This window comes from Phalacrocorax carbo, chromosome 25, assembly GCF_963921805.1.
Source record: "Phalacrocorax carbo chromosome 25, bPhaCar2.1, whole genome shotgun sequence".
Taxonomy (NCBI): Eukaryota; Metazoa; Chordata; class Aves; order Suliformes; family Phalacrocoracidae; genus Phalacrocorax; species Phalacrocorax carbo.
The window spans coordinates 1,623,150-1,644,362 of record NC_087537.1 but is presented as its reverse complement, the minus strand read 5'-3'; the positions used below and the strand labels follow the sequence as shown (position 1 = coordinate 1,644,362).

Below are 21,213 nucleotides of genomic sequence, written 5' to 3'. Positions count from 1 at the left end.
CAAATAACTGGATGTTCTTTAAGGCAGTTTTTTAATCTGGACGTATTTTCAGTCACCCGGGGGTGGCTGCCTGACCAGAGGCCCAGCTCCCCTCAGGCTCCCGGGGGAAGGGGGTGCCCTGCGCAAGGGGCAGCGCTGCTTCCCTGGGCAGTCACCGATGGTTCCAGGGGCACCGGCGGCACGAGTGGGCTGGCCACGCTCTGCACCGGCTGGGAGGGGAGCCCTGCCCCGGCCCCTCGGAGGGGTGTTGGGGAGGAACGGCGGCCGCTCCTGGGGCAGCGCCAGAGCCTCACACCTTGCCTACACCCACACTGCAGTAGGTGGCTCTCTCGCAGGTTTTGTGAGATCCTCCTAAACCAGAACACACATCTCTCGTCATCCTAACAGATCAGAACTATAAATGAAAACCACAACCATGCTCGAAATCCAACAAACCTCACAGGAATGATACATCTGCACAACAAGCTAAAGGTAGCCACAGCCACTGTAAGAGATTCACTCAAGGCCAGTGGCTGAAACTTTTTGGAGGAAGAATTTTGCAAGCAACAGGCTTTTTGTGCCGTAACTTGGCAGATGTTCCTGGATCTCTGACAGGAAGGGCGGGGAGAGGGCAGTTCCCCAGCCCTGCTGCTGGAAAGGCACCACATCTCCTCAGAGGCACAGCGGACTGCTCTGCACAGCACCCACCGACAGCACACAAGAAGCCGTTCACAAACAGGCAAGTACATTTTTAAGAGCTTTTGGTATGGCAGAGGGGTGGAGCAAACTGTTAAGTGTTCTTGTTTAGTTTTTACCTCTTCTTGAAGTCTCCCAAGGGAATGAGTTCTGTAGGTACTACTAAAATGATCCCACAGTAAGCGCACCCAAGACTATCTCCCCTCCACAGCTCCATCGCGTACAACACACCATCCTCTGTGATGTGACAGACTTTCTACTTTTTCAAAGAATTGGACTAAATCAGCCTCTTCTTTCAGACCTCTGTGGGACTTTAGGGAGAGGGAAGGTATCGCCCCCACCCCACCCGCCATCCCCTCATCTGAACAAGGATCAGCATCTCTCCTCTAACACAATGTGATAAAGTAGGGTGCAGAAGAGGGCAAGACCTGCACGCTTTTCTTCTTCTCAATAAGTACAGGAAGTTTTTCCCGTTGTAGATCGAAGGGGTTTTTGTCCCCTCTTGTGTTCCCCAACTGAAGCCAGAAGCAATAATGAAACTAAAAGTGTGGAGTGAAATCAAGCAGCAACAGGAAACCAGCAGTGATGTTGTTTCTGCCTTCTAATGACCCAGCTTTCCTCTGCTGGGGGTACAGGCAGGGCACCAGGGCTCACCCAAGTAGCTGTGCTGGGATTATTCCCCCCATACCTGGGGGAGATTTCACAGTATCACAGAATGGTGGGGCTGGAAGGGCCCTCTGGAGCTCATCCCGTCCAACCCCCCTGCTTGAGCAGGCACACCCAGAGCAGGGGCACAGGATCACATCGAGGCGGGGTTCGAATGTCTCCAGGGAAGGGACCCCACAGCCTCTCTGGGCAGCCTGTGCCACTGCTCTGGCACCCGCACAGAGTTTTTCTCACATTTAGGTGAGAAAACTGCCTTCCAGTTCATGCCTGTTGCCCTTGTCCTGTCACTGGGCACCACTGAAAAGAGTCCAGCCTATCCTCTTGGCACCCGCCCTTCAGATATTTATAAGTGTTGATGAGATCCCCCCATAGTCTTCTCTGCCCCAGGCTGAAGAAACCCAGGTCTCTCAGCCTTTCCTCATAAGGGAGACGCTCCAGGCCCCTGCTCACCTTGGTAGCTCTCCGCTGGACTTGCTCGAGCAGTTCCCTGTTCTTCTTAAACTGGGCGCCCCAAAACTGGACACATTTGCCATAGGACAACCTCTCCACCTCCCCTCAACCCACTGTTCAGCACTTCCAATTCCTTGCAGTAGACTTTGAGGAAATCATGTCTAGTGTAGAAATGCAAATTATTATGGGATGAACTGGTATCTACAACAACAGACCTTAACTGAAAGAACAGTAGCAGACTCAGGGCTGAGGATCAGCACCCCCAGAAACTGCTAGCTGCATCCTCAGTCTGGGCAAGGGACAGATGGCCAAGGGACAGATGGATGTCCTCTGGAGGGGGACATTCACTATGTTCATCGGCAAAGGGGAACGACTCTGTAGCAAGCCACAGCTCGTACTCCTGCCTCTCCAAATGCTTCCCTATACACAACCCTGTGAAAGCTGTGTCCTTGTAATAACGTGGCCTTGGGGGGGTTACTACCAATTTTGAAAAGTTCCCAATAATTCATGTACATATTTTGTAATACCCTTCTGCTTCTATTTCAAGTAATTTTGTTTAACTTGTCCTGCCTCTTTCCTAAGGCACAGGTACACTTCGCTTTGGTTCAAAAATTCATCCAGCTGCCACAGAATGTTTAACAGAGTCACCCAATCCATAGTAAAAGAAATGGATCCAAAAGGAGACAGAGACCTGGTCCCTGTTCACAGCAGCTTCAAACATGAACATTTCAAACTCCTCTGTCTGGTGACAAGAAAAAAAAAAAACGTGTTCCACCCATTTCACTGCTACAGACGGACATGGTACAAACTCGACGACATACTGCTGCCTGGAAAATACAGTAACAGCACAGGTAAAGCCCACGCTTATCAAGCTTAAGGTCACTATTTTCTTAGACAAAACATTTGGATCATTTGTGGCTGAGCTCTACTGTGTTCCATCTTCCTTGTGTGTGCAATAGTTGTACTATTGAGGCTGTGCAATCACGCTTAAGCTAATGCATCGAATCATTTCAGAGTCTCTCTTTCCCAGCGGAGGCAGTCAAGATGCAAAAACATTCACAATCAAACAAAACACCTGTGACAGAGTTGATGGGAGCCTAAACCTCTCTGTTGCCACTACGAGCCTAGAGCTGAATGGAGTTGCCTCCTTGTCCAAAGAGTGGTCCATCAAGCTGGAGAAGAAGCACATAGAGGTATCAAAACTTGAGCCACTGAGAACAGAAAGGTAAGGCAGATGCCAAGGGAGAACATGCCCTCCGGTCATCCTCCTCTACCCACGCCAGCTCTCGCAATGGTTTTTCAACAGCCAAAACCCAAGGTTAAGACCCCAGAGCATGCGTTCTCCCTAAGGATGCCTACTTCTGGAGGACAACAGAGGGGGCAATAAAGACTCCTTAGATAGCTCTGTAAAGCTTATAGAGTTCTTTGTCATTCAGAAAGTGGGAAGGCCTCAACGTGGAGCCAAGCCACCTTCTCTCAGGGCTTGTACCCGCAGAGGAGCGTACAGATCAGGAGAGATCGCCTCTATGACCTGCCAAGGCCACGGCCTCGCCACCCTCGTCCCCCTCAGACACTGAAGGGGAATGTGCTGAGGACAGAAAGAAGTGCAGCCCATTTGCTGCCACCTTTTCCCCCAGAAGCACCTTATATCATGGTATTTACATGTATATATCGTGATATTTACCTGGAGTGTGAAAGGAGGCAAGCATAAGGCTTTGGGCTCTGGGCAGGTTACAGTACTTTTGTCAGAAGCCACAGAAAAACAGACACTTTTAGCCAGGGTATTGCATCCTTTTTCTCTTTTAGAAGAATTAATATGAATCACTCCTTCATTCAACAACTACGGAAAAAACAACACAAATTATACGTGGTTTGTGAAACACTAGAAACCTCCGAGGAGACCAGCTACGAGGAGTCCTCCAAGGCAGAGGGGAGCTTAATGGCCCAGCTGTACACCAAGTTTTGTGCAAAGGTTTGTCTTCCTTCCAGCCTCAGGGGTCAGTCCTTCCCAAACATCTGCACACCGTCCTGGTCTAGTAACAAAGTTTTTTTTCATGGACCAGGGCACCAGAGAGAGCGAACAAAGCATAACTATACCCAAGGGCTGCACTGTGGCCTTCAGTGCAATCCAGCTGGTCATTGAGGACAAACCATGGGGTAAGTAACTTTCAGGAACCGCCAACTCCTCCGTTCAGGGAACAACACGGAAGAAGAAGAAACTTTCCTGAAGTACCATTCAGCCTCACGGCCACCCTGAGCCCGTTTGCAAGGACATGAACACATGCAGCGTGAGTAACACACATCACCGGGGAAAAGGCCGTACGCAGAACGTAAGCTGACAGAGCTACTTGGGAAAGAGATGCAGTTTGGGGGGTGGGGCTGGTAAGGAAATGAAAGAGGGGTACTCAAAGTCTCACCTCGAGTTTCAGAGCTCCCGCTGAGAAACAGCACAGGAGACACAGGGTGGTTTGGTTTTCTTTCCTTTTCCTACTCAGAAGAAAAGAGCCAGGGAGGAAACAGGGTGCCTTACCCTTCACTGCGAAGACTGGTGTAAGAGGCATTCATGCTGGGTAGGTAGAGAGAAGACAGAGATCCACAAAACCTGCTGCAGGATTTCAGGGACCACATTGGGCTTGCTTCCCCCGTGCTCTGTGCTTCCCACATCTGCGTGGATCTTGTTGAGTATAAGTTTCCGTTTTAATTCACTTGTATCTTAACACACGTATTGGCCAACACAGACCCTAACATAAGGCATGTGACAGTAGGGAACAAGGTCTAGGAATAACAGGTTTTACATGAAAGAGCAGACACAGATGCGCTGGAGAAGAGTCCAAACACTGGTCTGACCTGCGACAGCACGTGAGATTTCACACCTGGGATACCACTCACTTCAGACTTAAAAACAATGACCCTGGTAAAAAAATACCTACCCAGCTTTATGTATTTTTCTGAACCAGCAATGCCCTTTTTGTACTGTTGCAGATCCTGGATGTTTTCAAAGCATTACGGTCAGAAGTACAGGTAAGTAATGTATTTTACTACTTTGATTTGCACCACTGCATGCTGGAGACGAGTGCAAACACCAGTCTGACTTATGATAGCACGTGAGATTTCACACCTGGGATACCACTCACTTCAGACTTAAAAACAATGACCCTATTTAAAAAATACCTATCCAGCTTTATGTATTTTTCTGAACCAGCAATGCCCTTTTTGTCCTGTTGCAGTTCCTGGGCCTGTACAAAGAAAGCTGAGCACACGTGCAGGTAAGCGATGTACTTTACTGCTTTGTCTTGCACTGCTTTGACCCCCTTTGGGTAAGATGAAATCGCTCAGGAGAAACACAAACCAACGCGCTTCCTGTTTGCCTGTTACCTGAGATGCAACAACTGTCCAACTCAGAATCGCCTATTGCTTTCAAAAATATTCATAGAAAGGTTTCAAATTCTAAATTTAGGGGTCCAGGGAATACTGCGGGATGGTCCACTTTACAGGTAACGTATTTGGACTCTTTCTGGCTTTCAGCTCCCTCAGAAGGGAATTTAGGAGCACTGGAGGAAGAAGTTAAATGGAACTGTCAAATTCTCTCCATGTTGTCTTCTGATCTGGCCGTCATAGTTTTAAAAGCCATCAAAGCTGCAATGAGAGACAGGAAGCTCTTTCAAGAACTGACCCAGAGGGTAAGCAAAGTTGTTCTTACTGCCAGCATTTATGAATAGAGACATCCACGATCATACCTCTTGCCCCAGAAGTCCTCTCTCCTGTGCCACACCTAACAACCCAAAAATCCTCCACTCAGCACATCTGCCTCGTCTTCATCGCCATACAGAGAAAGGAGGTGCTCGGCCAGAGTCAGCTCCTGAAATACGTCCTGAATATAGGCTAGCAGATTCACCTGAACCAGTATCAGACCACCTACATCTCATATTCTGTCTCCAACTGGAGCCGCTGTGAATGCTGCAGCCTCAATTACAGCCTCACCAAGAGCTGAGGGAGGGGAGACACATATTACGTGACTGTTCAGATGCTTCTGTAGGGCGACTGCAAGGGCCTATCAGCAGCCTCTTCCCTTAAGTCCTGACATTTCTTTTCCTTATCCCCCTAGATGCAAGCCCTTCTTGATGAAACTGCTAGTTGTGAGCTGGAAACACAAAGCCCAGACCTGAAAGACCTGCTGAGCAGCTTGCAGCGTTGTCCAAGAGACCCTCTCCTTGAGCTCTCAGAAGCAATCACCTACGCTCTTGACGCGTTAGATGGTAAGGCTTTCTGGCCACTTTCATACAGAAATCCAGTAGCACCAGAATACAGTAAGAGCATTCCTCCAAACAACACTAGCAGAACACAGAAAACTCACAGAGCACGAGACACTCGCAGAGGATTCACGTTAGATCATTTCTTAGACTGGGGGAAGGAAGGGGGTTTGTGCTGAGAGCACAGACCTGTCCGTAGCGGCCGCTGTTCAGCAACAGTTGGGGTGTCGCGGAGAGCGCTCACCGCCCGGAGCACGACACCGAATTACCGCTCGGTCCAGAACAGCGCGCGCGAGGGGAGCTTCAAAAGGAGGGCTTGAAATCAGAATTAAAACGAGGGTAAGGATGGCAAGGTCACCTTACAGAGAGAGCAGTGCAAATTCCAGGGTTCTTTTCCCAAGGCTGCCACAAGACACGGTTTGAACCTCCCCTCAACCCCCTGGTCTCTACACTCCATGTTACTGTCACCACAGGGAGGCTGCGCTAATAATTTAGTTTAAAACGGCTGAAGAACTTCTGACCAAGCAGGCATCCCCTGCAAGAGCACTGACGGTCACCCTTCACATCTCGCCAGTTGTCTCTGAAACATTGGTGCTGGGGTTTTGGTACAAAACCTGTTTTAATTCTGCAGAGCTAACGATGGATCAGCTGCTGCTTTTGCTGGAGTCTTTGGAAGAGAAGATTGTGTCCCAACAGCTTCAGCTGGTGAGAGAACACGCATCACATCTGGCTGAAAATGAAGGGGCGGGCAGGGGGGCTGTTATTTTAAGCAAAGCAACATTCAGGGGGTGATATGGGTAGCGGTATCACAGCTTAAGGCAACCCTGGGAAGAAGGGAAGGAATAATTCCTTCAAACTTGGCAGGGGCCAAAATGCTCACCTCAAGAGAAATCACCCCAAGGCAGGACACCCTAAGATTTCTAACAACTGTTTTGCTGATAATGAACATTAAATTGGACACAGCTGGCTACCATTTCTCTTGAAATGGTAGTCAGAATTTTCTGGCTTCTTTGGCTCCAGATTTAAAAACAACACCACACACGCACCCAACGCTTAACTCCCTGGACATAACGAATTCACAAGAAACGGGGAACTCGGTACATCAGCATGATAGTCTTTAGCGTGAAAAGCCCCAAATAGAAATGTCGATTATTTACTGTGCCTGTAAGACAGTAAAGCACTTCACAAGTCAAAGAGGTCATTCACTCACCAAACAACTTCCACAGGTGGGAGTATTAAAAATACTGATTTGGGGTTTTTTTGTTGTTGTTGCTGCTGCTGCAAAGGTCAAGAGCATCTTGGAACACAACTTGGACAATAAGGAGGGGCGTTTCAGCGTGGATGCCAGCTTGCTCTCCTTCTCACAAGAAAGGAAGGAAAAATTAACCATTGTAATGGTTGAGATGAGCGGCGTGAAGCTCCAGAAAGATGGATCCGCTGTCTATGCGGAAGCGGCCTTCTCGGCCATGGCAGCCCTGTACGTGTCTCTGTACGTCCTCAATCTTCTGAGCAACTCAGATTAGGTGCCTGGGGTCCTCTCATTAGGGATGATTTAAAGGGAATCACCTAACAAGGTATCCGAAAGCCTCTCACAGCAAGCCAGTTTCTTCCTCCAAACTCTACCCCTGCATAGGTGAGGCACTCCTCATTAGTGCTTTCTGCCGGTTGGACACGGCTCGGTGTCATGCTTTTGCCTGGGATAGGGTTAATTTTCTTCACCCGAGCTGGTACAGCGCCGCGTTTTGGATTTAGTGGGAGAATAATGTTAATAACACGCTGATGTTTTACTTGTTGCTCAGTAGTGCTTATACCATGTTATATGCAACCAATAAAGCACAAAGGACTAAATCAGCAATAATTCACTTATTTGTGATTCATGTGAGACTCAATGAACTGCTAAATGGTAGGAAGCTGTGGGGCCTCAGGGGACTTGAATGATGCACACCCAGGAAAACAGCACCTCCATCACACGATTACACGCCCCACCAGCAGCAGCAGCAGGTGATACATTACAAAGTTTCAGAAAAATAGTACAAATATTTGACTACTGCTTTAGAAGCAAAGAGGATAAGTTCTTACCAAATAACTGGATGTTCTTTAAGGCAGTTTTTTAATCTGGACGTATTTTCAGTCACCCGGGGGTGGCTGCCTGACCAGAGGCCCAGCTCCCCTCAGGCTCCCGGGGGAAGGGGGTGCCCTGCGCAAGGGGCAGCGCTGCTTCCCTGGGCAGTCACCGATGGTTCCAGGGGCACCGGCGGCACGAGTGGGCTGGCCACGCTCTGCACCGGCTGGGAGGGGAGCCCTGCCCCGGCCCCTCGGAGGGGTGTTGGGGAGGAACGGCGGCCGCTCCTGGGGCAGCCCCAGCGCCTCGCACCTCACCTCAACGCGGCAGGCGACCTATCCGCATCCGCGCATGCGCCGCCCAAAGGGCGGGAATGGCCTGAGCGGCTGGCGGAAATACCCGAGCGTTTGCCGGAAACACCCGAAAGCGTGTCGGAAATACACGAGCGGGCGCGGCGTAAAGAGCCGAACGGGTTCGTTCTCGGTGCTCGATAGCATTGGCCTGGCCGTGTGGGCCGGTGGCGGCTGGTTGGGCCTGGCGACTCCCGGCGTGCCCCGCGGTTGTTGCAGTGTCACGGCCGGCCCGCCGCGCCCGGCCATGAAGCAGGAGGGCGCGTCCCGCCGCCGCGGTGACAAGGCCAAGGCTCCCCCCGACGGGCCGCCACCCGCACCCCCCGATGTCGAGATGCAGGAGGAGGCAGCGACGGCCGAAACGGCCGGGGAGCGGCAGCCGCAGAGAGAGCTTGATGCCGTCACGTTGGAGGGTAAGGGGGAGGGGACACCGAAGGGGGGCCCCGGTAACGGGGATGAGGCGGGGGGGCTTGTGGGGCGAGAGGGACCGGGGGCAGCTCAGAGGGGTCTGTGTGAGGAGCATGTACAGGAGAGGGAGCTATAGGGGGCCCTGGGGCGGGGCGCGGGACTCTACGGGGCCCTGGAGTGTGGGGGGCTATAGGGGACCCCCGGGGCGGGAGGGGGCTGTGGGGTGCCCTGGGGTATGGGGGGGGGCTATAGGGGACCTTGAATAGGGGTATCCTTGTAGAGTAGGGGGTACTGTGGGGATGCCTATGGGAGAAGGAAGGGGGAAGGAGGTGCTGGAAAGTGTCAGAGGAGGGGAACAGGGGGATCACAGTAGGGAAAAGGAGTTCGGGGGCGCCCTGTGAGGGAAACGGAGGTGTTGTTTCAGGGGAGCCCTTGGGAGGGTCGCTGTGAGGGGCAGGGGAGCTCCCAAGGTGCTGTGGTGGGACCCTGGGTGGCTGCAGAGGGAGGCTGGAGCCTGTGGGGTGAATGAGGAGGAAGGGACTTCTGGAGGGGTCTTCTCCAGCCCCCGAGGAGGAGGAGGAGGGATGGCCATGGGGTCAGGTCACGCAGGACACTGGGCCACACAGCCCTAGTGTCACCAGTGGGCAGAGGAACCCAACAGCAGCAGGACAGGGCACCTCGTACCAGGAGGGATCCCGGTGCCGACTTCGCTCTGGTGCTGATGGCACATCCCTTGTGCTCCTGCAGATATCAAAGAGCACGTGAAGCAGCTGGAGAAGGCAGTGTCTGGGAAGGAGCCACGCTATGTCCTGCGTGCCTTGCGGGCTCTACCCTCCACCTCCCGCCGACTCAACTCCAATGTGCTTCACAAAGCCATCAATGGCTTCTTCACCTCCAACAGCACCATGCGGGATTTCCTCCTCAGCTTCCTGGAGGAGGTACGGTGGTAGGGGATGGGGAGAGATGACCAGCCGCGGAGGGGACACCTTTCATGCACCGAGGAGCATCTGGAGTGTCACTGTGCAGGGCGGGAGGGCATTGGGACCAGCAAGGGTTTGGGGACACTTGGGACATGCTGCTGGGGAGCATGTGTGAGATGAGATGGGTCACTGCAGCTCTTGGCAGGGATGGGACTGTAGTGCCAGCAGCCTGGGCTGGCTCTCTTGTCACACCTCAAGCAGAGCTGTCATCGGGCTGGGGACAGGCCTCGCTGCAGGCAGAGGCATGAGGGGTGCTGGACAGGCGGTAGCGATGCTGGTGGGACAGGGGTCCAGCACATCTGTCTCCCCCCAGTCCATGGACACGGAAGCTGAGCTGCAGTTTCGCCCGCGGACAGGGAAGGCAGCCTCAGCCCCTCTCTTGCCAGAAGTGGAGACCTACCTCCAACTACTCCTTGTCATCTACTTGATGAACAGCAAGCGATACCCAGAGGTAAGGTTCTCTGAGCTGCCAGCTCTGAAGCTGAGCTCTGTCTGTGGTGCTTCTGCACTACACAGGGTCTGGACAACTGCAGGGACCTGCCTGTCTGTGGCCCCATGCTTTCCCCTTAGTTTCAGCTGTGTTTGGAGGCAGCCCCCGGGCTCAGTCCCACAGCCCTGTCAGTGTCTCTGCTCTTCCCGGGCAGCAGTTCCTCTGCTCTGACCCCTGTTCCCCTCCTGCAGGCTCAGAAAGTGTCCGATGACCTGATGCAGAAGATCAGTTCCCAAAACCGCCGGGCCCTTGACCTGGTGGTAGCAAAATGTTATTACTACCACTCCCGCATCTATGAATTCCTGAATAAACTCGACGTGGTCAGGAGGTAGGCGCGTGGGCTCTCCCTGAGCTTGGTCTGGTGCGCCCTGGCGAGCAGGACTGTTTCTTTCCTCCTCCCTGACACGCTCTCTCCCTTTCCTGCAGCTTCCTGCACGCCCGGCTACGGACAGCCACGCTACGCCATGATGCGGATGGGCAGGCCACCCTCCTGAACCTGCTGCTGAGGAACTATCTCCACTACAACCTCTATGACCAAGCAGAAAAGCTCGTCTCCAAGTCTGTGTTTCCCGAGCAGGCCAACAACAACGAGTGGGCTCGGTACCTCTATTACACAGGTGAGACGCAGAGCGCCCCGCACAGCGCTGGCAGCTCGGGCTGCATCTGAGATCAAGGGCTCTGGTTGCCCAGAGAACCTGTTTGAGCAGCTGGAGATGGGGCTTCCAGGCAGGATTTGAAGCTCCATCCAGTTGGATTCACTCAGTGGCTTTTCTAAACGCCTTCTGCCCTGTGTGAACACAGGGCGCATCAAGGCCATCCAGCTGGAGTACTCGGAGGCACGGAGAACCATGACAAACGCCCTGCGGAAGGCACCGCAGCACACGGCCGTCGGCTTCAAGCAGACGGTGAGCAGGGATGGGAAGTTGTGGGGTCCGGTACCCCCTGGGTCCCGAAGGAAGCTGCCTCTGTGGTGGTGCCCGCGGAGGCTCACGGTCTCTTTCTGCCCAAGGTGCACAAGCTGCTCATAGTGGTGGAACTGCTGCTTGGGGAGATCCCGGACAGGCTCCAGTTCAGACAACCCTCCCTCAAGCGGTCGCTCATGCCCTACTTCCTCCTGACTCAGGGTACGACAGGTGGCTCCTGCCCGCGCGCGGTCGCTCGCAGCAATATCCCATGCTCCGAGGGAGCAGGAAGCCCTGGGCGGGGAAGCAGCGGGGGTTTCTCTCCTCTGCCCTCAATGGGACCCAGCTGCAGACTCCCCTTGGCGAGGAGGAGGAGGAGGAGGAGGGAGGCCCTAAGAGGAGGCGATGGCAGCCCTGAGAGTCAGCCCTGCCTCACTGTCCCCCCTGCGCCTCAGCCCTCGCTTCTCCCCTGATTAACACTTTCTCTCCTCCAGCTGTCAGGACCGGGAACCTGGCCAAGTTCAACCAAGTCCTCGATCAGTTTGGGGACAAGTTCCAGGCCGATGGCACCTACACCCTGATCATTCGTCTGAGGCACAACGTCATCAAGACCGGTAGGAGGCTGCCTCTGCAGCGTTTGGGGATCCCGTCGCAGCCAGCGCCGTGGGCTCAGCAGGCCCGGGGCTGCCTGGCCTGGGGGGCTCCACTCTCGTTCCTCCCCCGCAGGTGTCCGTATGATCAGCCTCTCCTATTCCCGCATCTCCCTGGCTGATATTGCCCAGAAGCTGCAGCTGGACAGTCCGGAGGATGCGGAGTTCATTGTCGCCAAGGTAGCTGCCTCTGAAGTCCTGTCCCTCTGGGTCCTGGGCTGCCCACAGCCCCTGTTTCTCACAGGTGGCCTCGCTCTCCTGCCAGGCTGCCCCTGCCCTGTCCCTGCGGCGCTCCCTTCCTGGGGCACTCGCTGGCTTTAGGTTGAGGCCCCTCCTGGGGTTGCTGGGGAGACTCAGGGCACCAAGTCCCCTCTCTGTGCGCTGTGTCCTGAGCCCACCGCTCCTGTCACAGCAGCCAGCTCCTCCCTTCACTCTAAACTGCTGCCTCAGCCCTCGGAGACAGCGGGTGCCCTGACCGCGTGCCCTCCGGCTTGCAGGCCATTCGGGACGGCGTGATCGAGGCCAGCATTAACCACGAGAAGGGCTATGTCCAGTCGAAGGAAATGATCGACATCTACTCCACCCGGGAGCCCCAGCTGGCATTTCACCAGCGCATCTCTTTCTGCCTCGACATCCACAACATGTCCGTCAAGGTGAGGGCAGCAGGTCCCCGGCCGAGGGGCTGGCAGGGCCCGGCTGGAGAGGACAGCGGGCCAGGGTTGAGGTGCTTCTCGGCTCAGAGCTTCTCCTCTCATGTCTTTTTTCCAGGCCATGAGGTTCCCACCTAAATCTTATAACAAGGACTTGGAATCTGCAGAGGTGAGATCTCATCTGGGTCCCTGCAGCCTGCTAACAGCAACTGTTCGTGCTGCAGCCACCGAGGCCGCGGGAAGGACGTGGCTCCTGTCCCCCAGCTGCCACCAACCTCTGCCTTTGCTTTCTAGGAGCGCCGGGAGCGCGAGCAGCAGGACCTGGAGTTCGCAAAGGAGATGGCAGAGGATGATGACGACGGTTTTCCATGACCCTCTGGCCTGGCTGTATTTTTTTATTTGTTCCAAGGGAAGATGCTGTCTGAGCGGAGCTCCCCCGCGCAGCCCCGGTCCCCCGTCTGCCTTTCTTTTATAAATACCTGCATGTCTGTACTGTGGGGGGGGACACGGGGCGTCCCTGGGCCCGCAGCCCCAGGCCCTGCTCTCCCGTCCCTCTGCCACCCACGGTGGGAACCCCCTTCCCCAATAAAAAAAACACTCTTTTAAGGTTGCTCTGGTCACGGTGGTTGCTGAGCCCAGCAGAGGCACAGACCAGCCCATGAATTGGGAGCTCCGGGGGAAGCGGGGCCGGGGCAGGTGGGGGGCAGGAGCGTGGCTCTGCAGGGACCGCGGCTGCCCCCAGCTCTCGCAACAATAACGGGGTCAAACTTTGTTAAGCTTCAATTATGACTTTTAAAATAAAAGTTGGAAAAACACTGGCCTGGCCTGCTCCTGCCGTGGGTTTGTTGTGACTGCATGCGTGTGGGGCTGACTTCTCTTGGGGGTGGGAGCTGATGTCCTGGCTGCACTGGGACCAGCCCTGGGAGCTCAGAGATGGGGGGCCGGGGCCTCTGGGACCTGTGGGGCAGCCTGGTGCTGAGCCAGGGACACCTGGGGGTCGATGGCAGCAGCAGGGCTGGGCAGGGAACACCCTGGCTGGTGCTGACGGACACCAACTGCTCCAGCCCACAGACCCTCTTTCCCCAAAACTCTGCTGCTGCTGCAGGCAAAGGCCAGAGCAGGGATTACCAGGACCGGCATGGCAAGCGTGGGTCTGTGCAGAGGAAGAAAAGGCTGAGCCTTGCCACCCCCTCACCCTGCTGTGTCAGGCTGGGCCCTCCTTGAGCCCCACCGCCTCCCGCAGCCCACCGGCCCTGGGTGATGGTGGGGACAGAGGACATACAGCCGCACTGGGTGGGTCCCAGCGGCATCTGGGACCAGCTGGCCTCATCCTCTGGGGAAATCTGGGAATCTCCCAGCACGCCCATGCTGGGCTGGGGGCTGAGGGGTAAGCGTGGGGCTGCCCCAGGGCGATGGATGCAGCCTGTCCCTCCTCTGGGGCCACCCCTGGGGTCCCTGGGCTGGACCCCAGTGGCCGGGGCAGACCAGGGAAGGCAAGAGCCCAGCCAGCACTGGGGGTGCCCTGGAAGCTCTCGCTTCTTGGCAGATGCTGGGAAGGGGCTGAGGGTGCCTGGGTCAGGCCCCACAGAGAGGAAGAGTGACCACGAGGGAGAACCACAGCGGGGCGGGTGCCCAGGACAGTCCCTGGGACTGGGCTGAGCAGTGCCAGCCCTGGGGGAAGATGGTTGTGCTGGGCCAGCTCCACCACCCGCGCCCCAACACCCACGAGGTTTCGGGTCCGGCCACCACTTCCTTCCTTGGAAAGCTGACGGGGGCTTTGGGCCCCACCAAGCGCTGATTCACATCCCCCCACCCCGATTCCTGAAAGCACTGACCTGCTGAAACGGCAGCTCTGCGCTGGGGAAAAGGGTGACCCCCCAGGTGCTCAGGCACACCACGCAAAGCCCCCTCAATGGCCATGTACTCCGGAAGGGCCCTGGCTTCCCCCAGCTCTGGGGAGGACAAAGGCAGAGCCAGGAGGGGGTTTCTCCCAGGAAATCCCATGAACGGGCTCCATTGCCAAGGTCCTTTCACACCGCCTGAAAGCAGAACCCTTAGTGCTGCCAGGTTATGGGAAGAGGCGTCATCACTAGGTTTCAGAGTTAACACCTGCCTCATGCTGGGCGAAGCCCTGGGTGGTGCTCACAGATTGGCTGCAGCCGCAGGGGTTCCTTTCCCCAGCTGGAGGCGGGGGCAGCTCCCAGGGCCCGGGGGGCTCTGCCGGCTGTACCCCATGGGCTGTTCCCCGCCAGGCGTGCGGCCCATCGCGGTGTGCACTGGGGTCTGCAATGTGCGAGGACAGGGCGGGTCCCATCCCCGTCCCTGTCCCCATGGCCTGCAGGAGGGCAGTGGTGGGACCCAGGCCGGGGGTTGGTGGTGCAGAGTGGGACCCCCACCCGGCTCAGTGCTGCCCTGCCCAGAGACCCCCTCAGGCCCCGGGGCTGTGGGTCAAGCAGGTGCCTCCTGCGCCCCAGCCGGCCCGTGCTGTCCAGGAGCCGGCCCAGCTGGCACCGGCCCAACTGATCATCCTGGAAGCACTTGCGGGAACCAGCACGAGCCAAAATTCCCACGTCAGCACGGCGGGACCGCGGCAGGGCAGGGAGCAGCCGGCCCCGATCCCAGGGCTGCCCCTGGCAGCTGCTTCCCCGAAGGGGCAGGCGGGGATGGCCCCTCACTGGAGGCGGGGGGAGGGGTGGGGGGAGCAGGGATTGGGCCCCTGTTGCGGCCGGGCGCTTGGCGCTGCACACGGGGACGCGGAGCACAGCCCTGTAGCAGCCAGCGGCTGGCCCTGGGGTGCTGAGCCGGGATGCCGAGGTGCCTGGATGGGGGTCTTACCTTGGCCACCTCCAGCTGGTCCCACCACCGCGAAGGTCGCACCGCCGGTGCCCGCTCTGACGCCGGGGTGAGGGGCTTGAGCAGCTGGCGGGGGTGGTGTCCACATGGGCTGGGGATGGCGATGATCCCGGAGGAATGCCGGCTGTGAAAAGCCACCATCCCTTCACCCGGTCACCCATGAGTGACCCTGCAGTGCCGGACACCGGCCAGTGAGGCCGGAGCGCTGCGAGTGGGTTAATGAGTCACCAAGCCACCACCAGCACCATCCCGGCACCCGCCCCAGAGCCAGGGCTCCGCTGGGCGCCCGCGGCAGCACCAAGGGGTACTGCTGCCCGCTGCCCCGGGAAAGCCCCACCAGCAGCGAGGTGTGGGCAGCGGCCAGGAGCGCCCGGCTCCCAGGATTTGCATGTTGGTGATTAAGACAATGAGGCAATCGTCACTGTTGCCACATCAGTGTGAATCCCCGGAGCCCGCTATAAATGCCCTAATCGATGAGGCCGCTCAGAGCTGGGGCAGGAGCTGTGCCGGGCCGGGCCGTACTTGCAGAGAGGAGGAGACGCCGAGCCGGGCACCATGTGCTCCCTCACCCGTGAGTACCCACAGCCCCAGCACCCACTGCACCCACGGCACCCATTGCACCCATAAAACCCACTCTACCTGTAGCACCCACTGCACCTGAGCACCCACAGCCCTCGCTGCGTATGCACACCCAGAGCCCCCAGCCCACTGCCCCGTGGCCCCGGCACCATGGGGCTGGTGGGATGCAGGGAGCGCCCGGTCCCTCTCCCCCGCTTTTGGTGGGGGTCTCTGCCCCTTCCCCAGGCTGCACTGGTGCCGCCATCCCTGGCGGGGTGGCAGCTGGTTGTGGAGCCCAGACCCGGGCGCTGGGTTGGGGAGCGGGGTGTCCCCAGGGTGGGCGCTGAGCCGCTGTCCCCGCAGGCACGCTGGCACTGCTGCTGGGCACGCTGCTGTGGGCGCCGTGGCGGGCGCTGCACGGGGCGCCGCTGGCCGAGCTCTCGGGGGACCAGGACTTCCAGCTCTTCCTGCAAAAGAACCTCGAGTTCACCCGCAAGATCAAGGGGGATGTGGCCGCGCTGCAGGACGCGGTGGTGAGTCCTGGGTTCCGCAGCTGGGGAGGACAGCGGCTGTGGGCGCTGCGGGGTTGCAGATAAGGTGACCTTCCCCTCCCCAGTCTTATCAGCACCGCAAGGCCGGGAGCCAGTGGTGTCCCCTGCACCTCGGCCTCCCGCCACGCTGCTCAGCACCACGGTCCTGAGGCACCCGCAGGGGCTGTGGCCACGCAGAGCCCCGCTGCGCCCTCGGGAACGTGTGGGGACCTCCCCGGGGCATGCACCGGCCGGGGCAGCCATGCAGCAGTTTGCTCTTGTCCCGTCCCCATCTCACCGGGTGGCAGGTCCACCCCATCCCCTCCCGCCTCCTGGCTGGGCTGTGGGGGTGTCCGCACCCCAGGGATGGGGTGTCAGGGGGCAGCGGGGTCCTCCAGTCACCCTGACCCTGTCCCCTTTGGCCACAGTGCAAAACCTTCCAGCTGTGCAAGGAGGAAGAGCTGCTGCTGGTGCGGCAGGACCTGGGCATCGCGCAGGTGCCGCTGGAGAAGTGCCACAGCCGCACCTTCCAGGTGGTGAGTGCAAGCAGCCCACTCCTGCCATGAGCTGGCCGGTCTCAGCCTCGCCGGCTTCGCCGCTACTTCGGGCAGCCCAAAGCCCGCCGTGGCTCGAGGCACAGTGGCTGGGCTGCGCCGAGCCCCACCAACCACGCCGTGCCTGCCCGCAGGAGGCCTGCTTCAGCCAGATCCGCGACGGGCTCCGCACCTACCACGGCTCCCTCGCCGTCGTCCTGGAGCTGCTGCCGGGGCACACCGGCATGGTGGAGACCCTGCAGCTGGACACTGCCAACCTCTCCTCCAACATCCAGCAGCAGGTGAGGGAGGAACAGGGGCTTTGGGGGGCATGGGGTAGGCATGCACGGGGTCTGCCTCCCTGGGGGGACGGGGAGGGCACGGCAGGGACCCGGGGCTCTGCATCCCCCCCTGGGCCCGCACTAGCTCCGCAGGCACCGCTGGGACACTGCTGTGCTCCCGGGGACGTGTCCGGGTCCGGAGCTGATGCCTTTGCCTCTGCCCGGCTGCAGATGGAGGACCTGGGCCTGGCCACGGTGACGTACCCCACGGAGAGCCAGGGCCCCCTCCCCGCCTTCTCCTCACACTTCCAGCAACAGGTCGGCGGCTTCTTCATCCTGGCCAACTTCCAGAGGTTCCTGGAGACGGCGTACCGGGCGCTGCGGCACCTCGCCTGCCTCTGACACCCGGCCCCGCACCACCGCACCCTATTTATTTATGCCCCAGCCTGAGCGACCTTCCCCAGGAGTGCCCGGCTTTTCCGCTTATTTAATATTTATCGCTATTTAATATTTATCTGGCTGGGGATGCTCCCCCACCCATCGGCCCCCAAGCAGGGCGGCCAGCCCTGCGGTGGCATCCGTACACAGGTATCTGTGCGCAGCATCACCCTTGTTTAATATTTAAACAAAAGCGTATCTCTGCTACGAGGTTCGGGAGCTGGGCTGAGCCCCCGCAGCTGCCGTGGGCACCGCGTGTGCCTCGGTTTCCCCACGGCTCGCGCAGGGCGCTGCGGGTACCCCTGCAGCGTCCCGCCTGGCCAAGGGGAAACCGTCTTTGTCTGTGGATGAAGATGCTTCAGAGCAGCATCTCCCTGCCTGGGCTGCAGCCTGCAGGGACAGATCTGACAGCTGTTATTTCTATTAGGCATCATTATATTAATTAATATTTATTAGCCATTAGGTAAAGAGGAGGGAGGGGAGGACAGAGGTGCTGTAGGGATGCAGCAGCCTCCCACGATGAGGCTTTCCAGGGGACCCCCAGCACCTCTGGGGGGGCTGCGGCTTCGCTCTGCCAGCACCCGTCCCCCCTTCCCTGCTAAACTCAGTGTATTTATTGCAGTTTAACTTATTTGCGCCCATCTCCTGGCCTGGGAAAGCAGGGCTCGGTGGGACACAGTCTTGTCTGCCCTGAGCCCTGCACAGCCCCCAGGCTTGTGGCAGCCCCCACTGGCCCACGCCGCTGTATTTGCATATTGGAAATTTCACAGCCCGCCCCGGCAGGGGCTCTTGCGCGGTGCATTTTGTACTGTATTTATTACTGCAGCTGGGTGAGCCCCAAGAAAAATACATGTTATTTTTTTATATGCGATAAAAATGGAAATAAACTATTTTTGCTCCAGAGTCCGGGCTGTCTGCCTTTCCTGCTGTCTCCCGCCTGCGTGGGGGGAGATGCTGCGTGGCCAGGGCACGGGGGAACGGGTTTGTTTCCACTGTGGCCACTGGCACAGTAGTGCCCAGCGCGGGTGAAAACCAGCACGCCCGGCCCTCCATGGCCCTGCAACGTGGCACAAGCCCCCGCAGGGCTGGGAAGCACCTGCGGGATGGCTGGGTGCGGCTGCCCCGGGGGCGGCAGCTTCCTCCCGCACCCGGCAGCGCCGCTTGGGCAAGAGCCGATTCCTAGAAAGCGCCGGAGCCCGCCCGCAGCACGGAGCCGAGGGCAGCAGCGCGGGGTCACGGGGAGCAGCCCTGGCACCGGCACCACGCCGGGACGCGCTGTGGGGGCTCACCCACACCCCGGCAGCGCAGAGCATCCTCGCCCCGCGCAGGGAGCACCAGGAGGGCGAGCACAGGTGTAATGCGTGCTCGGGGCTCTGTGGCGGCAGCTGCGGGGCCAACCTGGGTGCTGTGTCCTCACCGCGGGCCCTGGGCCCGGTGGCAGCTGGGGGACCCAGCCGTCCCTCTTTTGCTGCTGCTGCAAGAGGAATCTGCCCCAGAGCTGCCCGGGGACATGCCTGGAGCTCTCCCGGAGCCACCACAATGGGACGGGATTTCCAGCAGTGAGAAAGGCGAGGTGGATGGACAAATGGATGTGCTTGAGTAAAGCTGGCAGAGCCAGGAGCCCTGGGCATCTCCCTGTGCCCTGGCAAGCCCCCACAGCCATCGCCGGCCAGCCCCACGGCCTCTCCCCACTCCCCCGCAGGTTTTTGGCCACGACGGGCTGTTCCTGTGCTCCCAGGCTTGCACCAGCCCCGCTTCCTCCCACCAGTCCCGTGCTCGCGTCCCATGACCGCCAGCATCCCTGCACTGTGCTCAGCCTGACCACAGCGGAACCGAGCTCCGGTGGGTGCCAGGGGGTCCCTGTTCCTGCCTTCCCCCAATTTCCCAGCCCTGGGAAGGGGCAGAGGCATGAGGCCGGAGCCCCACTGCCACCCACCGCCCCATCCCGGACCATCGCTGCCATCGTGCCTGTGCTTGTTTGGCCACACACCCTGCCTGCTGCGGCTCCCAGGGGAGCAACCGACGAGAGCCATTGCTCCTTCCTCCCCCGGCTTTTCAGCACTTACAGGAAACGCCTTCTCCCGCTCCAGCCCTTTCCTGGAAGGTGAAGTGCCGGGCGCCAATGCTGAGCGCGGGGCTGCCACCGGCAAATATTGACAGAGCTGGGAAGGCCGAGAGCGCCAGGTCCTGCTCTTTGCTCCGAGCTAACGGTAAAGAGCCGCCCCTGGGCGAGCAGGCGCTGCCGCCGGCCCGGGCAGAGGGGCCTGGGCAGGTCGGTGCCAGCTCAGCGCAGGACTCATGCCCGAGTCAGGCCTGGTGGGGAGCAGCACCGGCCATGGCACAGTGCAGACACCGAGCCCGTGGGGGAAGCAGCCCTCGCCCCGCTCACCCTCCACCCCGTGTCCCGCCCCGGTGCGAGCAGCAGCGCCGCTGGCTGCTCCACCCAGCCCTGCGACCCACTCACCGCCTGCCCTCGCACCAGGAGGCAGGGGGAAGGGGCAGGATGCTCGGGTGCGCGATGGCTAAGGACCGACCGCTCCCTGGGCCCACGGACAAGCACCCGCAGCCGCCCTGAGCACGGTGAGGCTCCTTGGCCAACAGCATCGGGGTGTCTCCCTCCAGCAAAGCCCGTGAGCAGCCAAGAGCTGAGATCATCCTGGGAAGCATGAAGGGGTCAGACAGGCCCTGAGTCACCATCTGGCTGCATCGACCCAAACCCTGCGGCATCTCTCCCCCAGCACCACCAAAACACTCGCTTCGGAACCCCCGACAGAGGGGCTGTGAACGCTGCTAATGCCAAGGAGGGGTAGGGGGCACAGCCCAGCCCTGGGGATGCAGCAGGGACCAGGCTGCGAGCTGAGCACCCTAAGGGGAAGGTTGGTGCCCAGCTACCCCAGGCACCGCTTCCCCCTTTCTCATGAGTCAAGCAGAAACCATAAATGAAACAAGCAGAGGCGAAGCCATCCTGGCCCTGCCACCCTCCCAGGGTCTGGGTTTCGTGACAGTTACAGGTGGATTCACCGCCGAAGCAGCTGACTGGGTGCCGGGACAGCCCAGTGGAGGAGATGCTCCCAGCACAAGGCCAGTGCGGCGCTGGCGAGGCCACGGTTACTCACTGGCCGCCATGCTCACAGCGGGGGACGTGGGGTGAACTCATGCTCACGTGGAGGAATTTCCAACAAGAATTTGCCTGCAGCTTACAGCACAGCAGGAAAGCATCTCTGCTCCACCCAGCTGTGCATCTGCAGCTCGCCAGCTGCAGGCACCCCCTCCCCAAACAGAGCATCGTGGGCAGCTCACCACCCTCCCGGGCTTCTCTGGGGTCAGGGCAGGGGCGTTAGGGACGGTGTGAGTGTGATGACCCACCCTTGCCCTGTGCAGGTCTTTGGCCCTCACTCTCCCATCACTCCCCACCCCAAGATGAGGGTTTGGGGAGCCCCAGGGCCTCGGGCTGCAGTCAGGAAACCAGAGAGAAATGAAGCAAAGC

The 21,213-nt window shown here is 58.6% G+C and overlaps 3 protein-coding genes across 3 annotated transcripts; all 3 read left to right on the top strand.

Moving 5' to 3' along the window:
- The first annotated feature begins 117 nt into the window (after window positions 1–117).
- LOC135317316 (gasdermin-A-like) lies at window positions 118–7,903 on the top strand. Its single transcript, XM_064473357.1, has 11 exons — window positions 118–718; window positions 2,374–2,642; window positions 2,806–3,016; window positions 3,598–3,763; window positions 3,855–3,948; window positions 4,774–4,812; window positions 5,019–5,057; window positions 5,317–5,471; window positions 5,897–6,047; window positions 6,673–6,746; window positions 7,328–7,903. Exons 2-11 carry the CDS (start codon window positions 2,423–2,425, stop codon window positions 7,562–7,564), a joined length of 1,386 nt encoding a protein of 461 aa, XP_064329427.1. The 5' UTR covers window positions 118–718; window positions 2,374–2,422; the 3' UTR covers window positions 7,565–7,903.
- A 749-nt stretch (window positions 7,904–8,652) lies between these two features.
- On the top strand, window positions 8,653–13,351 carry PSMD3 (proteasome 26S subunit, non-ATPase 3). The gene is made up of 12 exons (XM_064473356.1): window positions 8,653–8,866; window positions 9,609–9,799; window positions 10,155–10,292; window positions 10,523–10,659; window positions 10,758–10,948; window positions 11,133–11,236; window positions 11,341–11,455; window positions 11,728–11,847; window positions 11,960–12,063; window positions 12,381–12,536; window positions 12,652–12,702; window positions 12,828–13,351. The coding sequence occupies exons 1-12, from the start codon at window positions 8,701–8,703 to the stop codon at window positions 12,903–12,905; spliced, it is 1,551 nt and encodes a 516-aa protein (XP_064329426.1). The 5' UTR covers window positions 8,653–8,700; the 3' UTR covers window positions 12,906–13,351.
- Window positions 13,352–15,617: 2,266 nt separating this feature from the next.
- Window positions 15,618–18,629, top strand: CSF3 (colony stimulating factor 3). The gene is made up of 5 exons (XM_064473620.1): window positions 15,618–15,957; window positions 16,308–16,477; window positions 16,903–17,010; window positions 17,163–17,309; window positions 17,520–18,629. The coding sequence occupies exons 1-5, from the start codon at window positions 15,942–15,944 to the stop codon at window positions 17,688–17,690; spliced, it is 612 nt and encodes a 203-aa protein (XP_064329690.1). The 5' UTR covers window positions 15,618–15,941; the 3' UTR covers window positions 17,691–18,629.
- Window positions 18,630–21,213: the final 2,584 nt, after the last annotated feature.

Excerpts from the sequence above, each read along its gene's own strand:
- CSF3 (XM_064473620.1), top strand. Across the intron at positions 17,011-17,162 it reads ACAGCCGCACCTTCCAGGTG|GAGGCCTGCTTCAGCCAGAT; the intron begins GTGAGTGCAAGC and ends GCCTGCCCGCAG. Across the intron at positions 17,310-17,519 it reads CCTCCAACATCCAGCAGCAG|ATGGAGGACCTGGGCCTGGC; the intron begins GTGAGGGAGGAA and ends GCCCGGCTGCAG.
- LOC135317316 (XM_064473357.1), top strand. The coding sequence starts at position 2,423 with ATGTTTAACAGAGTCACCCAATCCATAGTAAAAGAAATGGATCCAAAA. Across the intron at positions 3,017-3,597 it reads GAGCCACTGAGAACAGAAAG|AAGAATTAATATGAATCACT; the intron begins GTAAGGCAGATG and ends TTTCTCTTTTAG. Across the intron at positions 5,058-5,316 it reads AAAGCTGAGCACACGTGCAG|CTCCCTCAGAAGGGAATTTA; the intron begins GTAAGCGATGTA and ends TCTGGCTTTCAG.
- PSMD3 (XM_064473356.1), top strand. The coding sequence starts at position 8,701 with ATGAAGCAGGAGGGCGCGTCCCGCCGCCGCGGTGACAAGGCCAAGGCT. Across the intron at positions 10,949-11,132 it reads TCGGTACCTCTATTACACAG|GGCGCATCAAGGCCATCCAG; the intron begins GTGAGACGCAGA and ends GTGTGAACACAG. Across the intron at positions 11,456-11,727 it reads CTACTTCCTCCTGACTCAGG|CTGTCAGGACCGGGAACCTG; the intron begins GTACGACAGGTG and ends TCTCTCCTCCAG.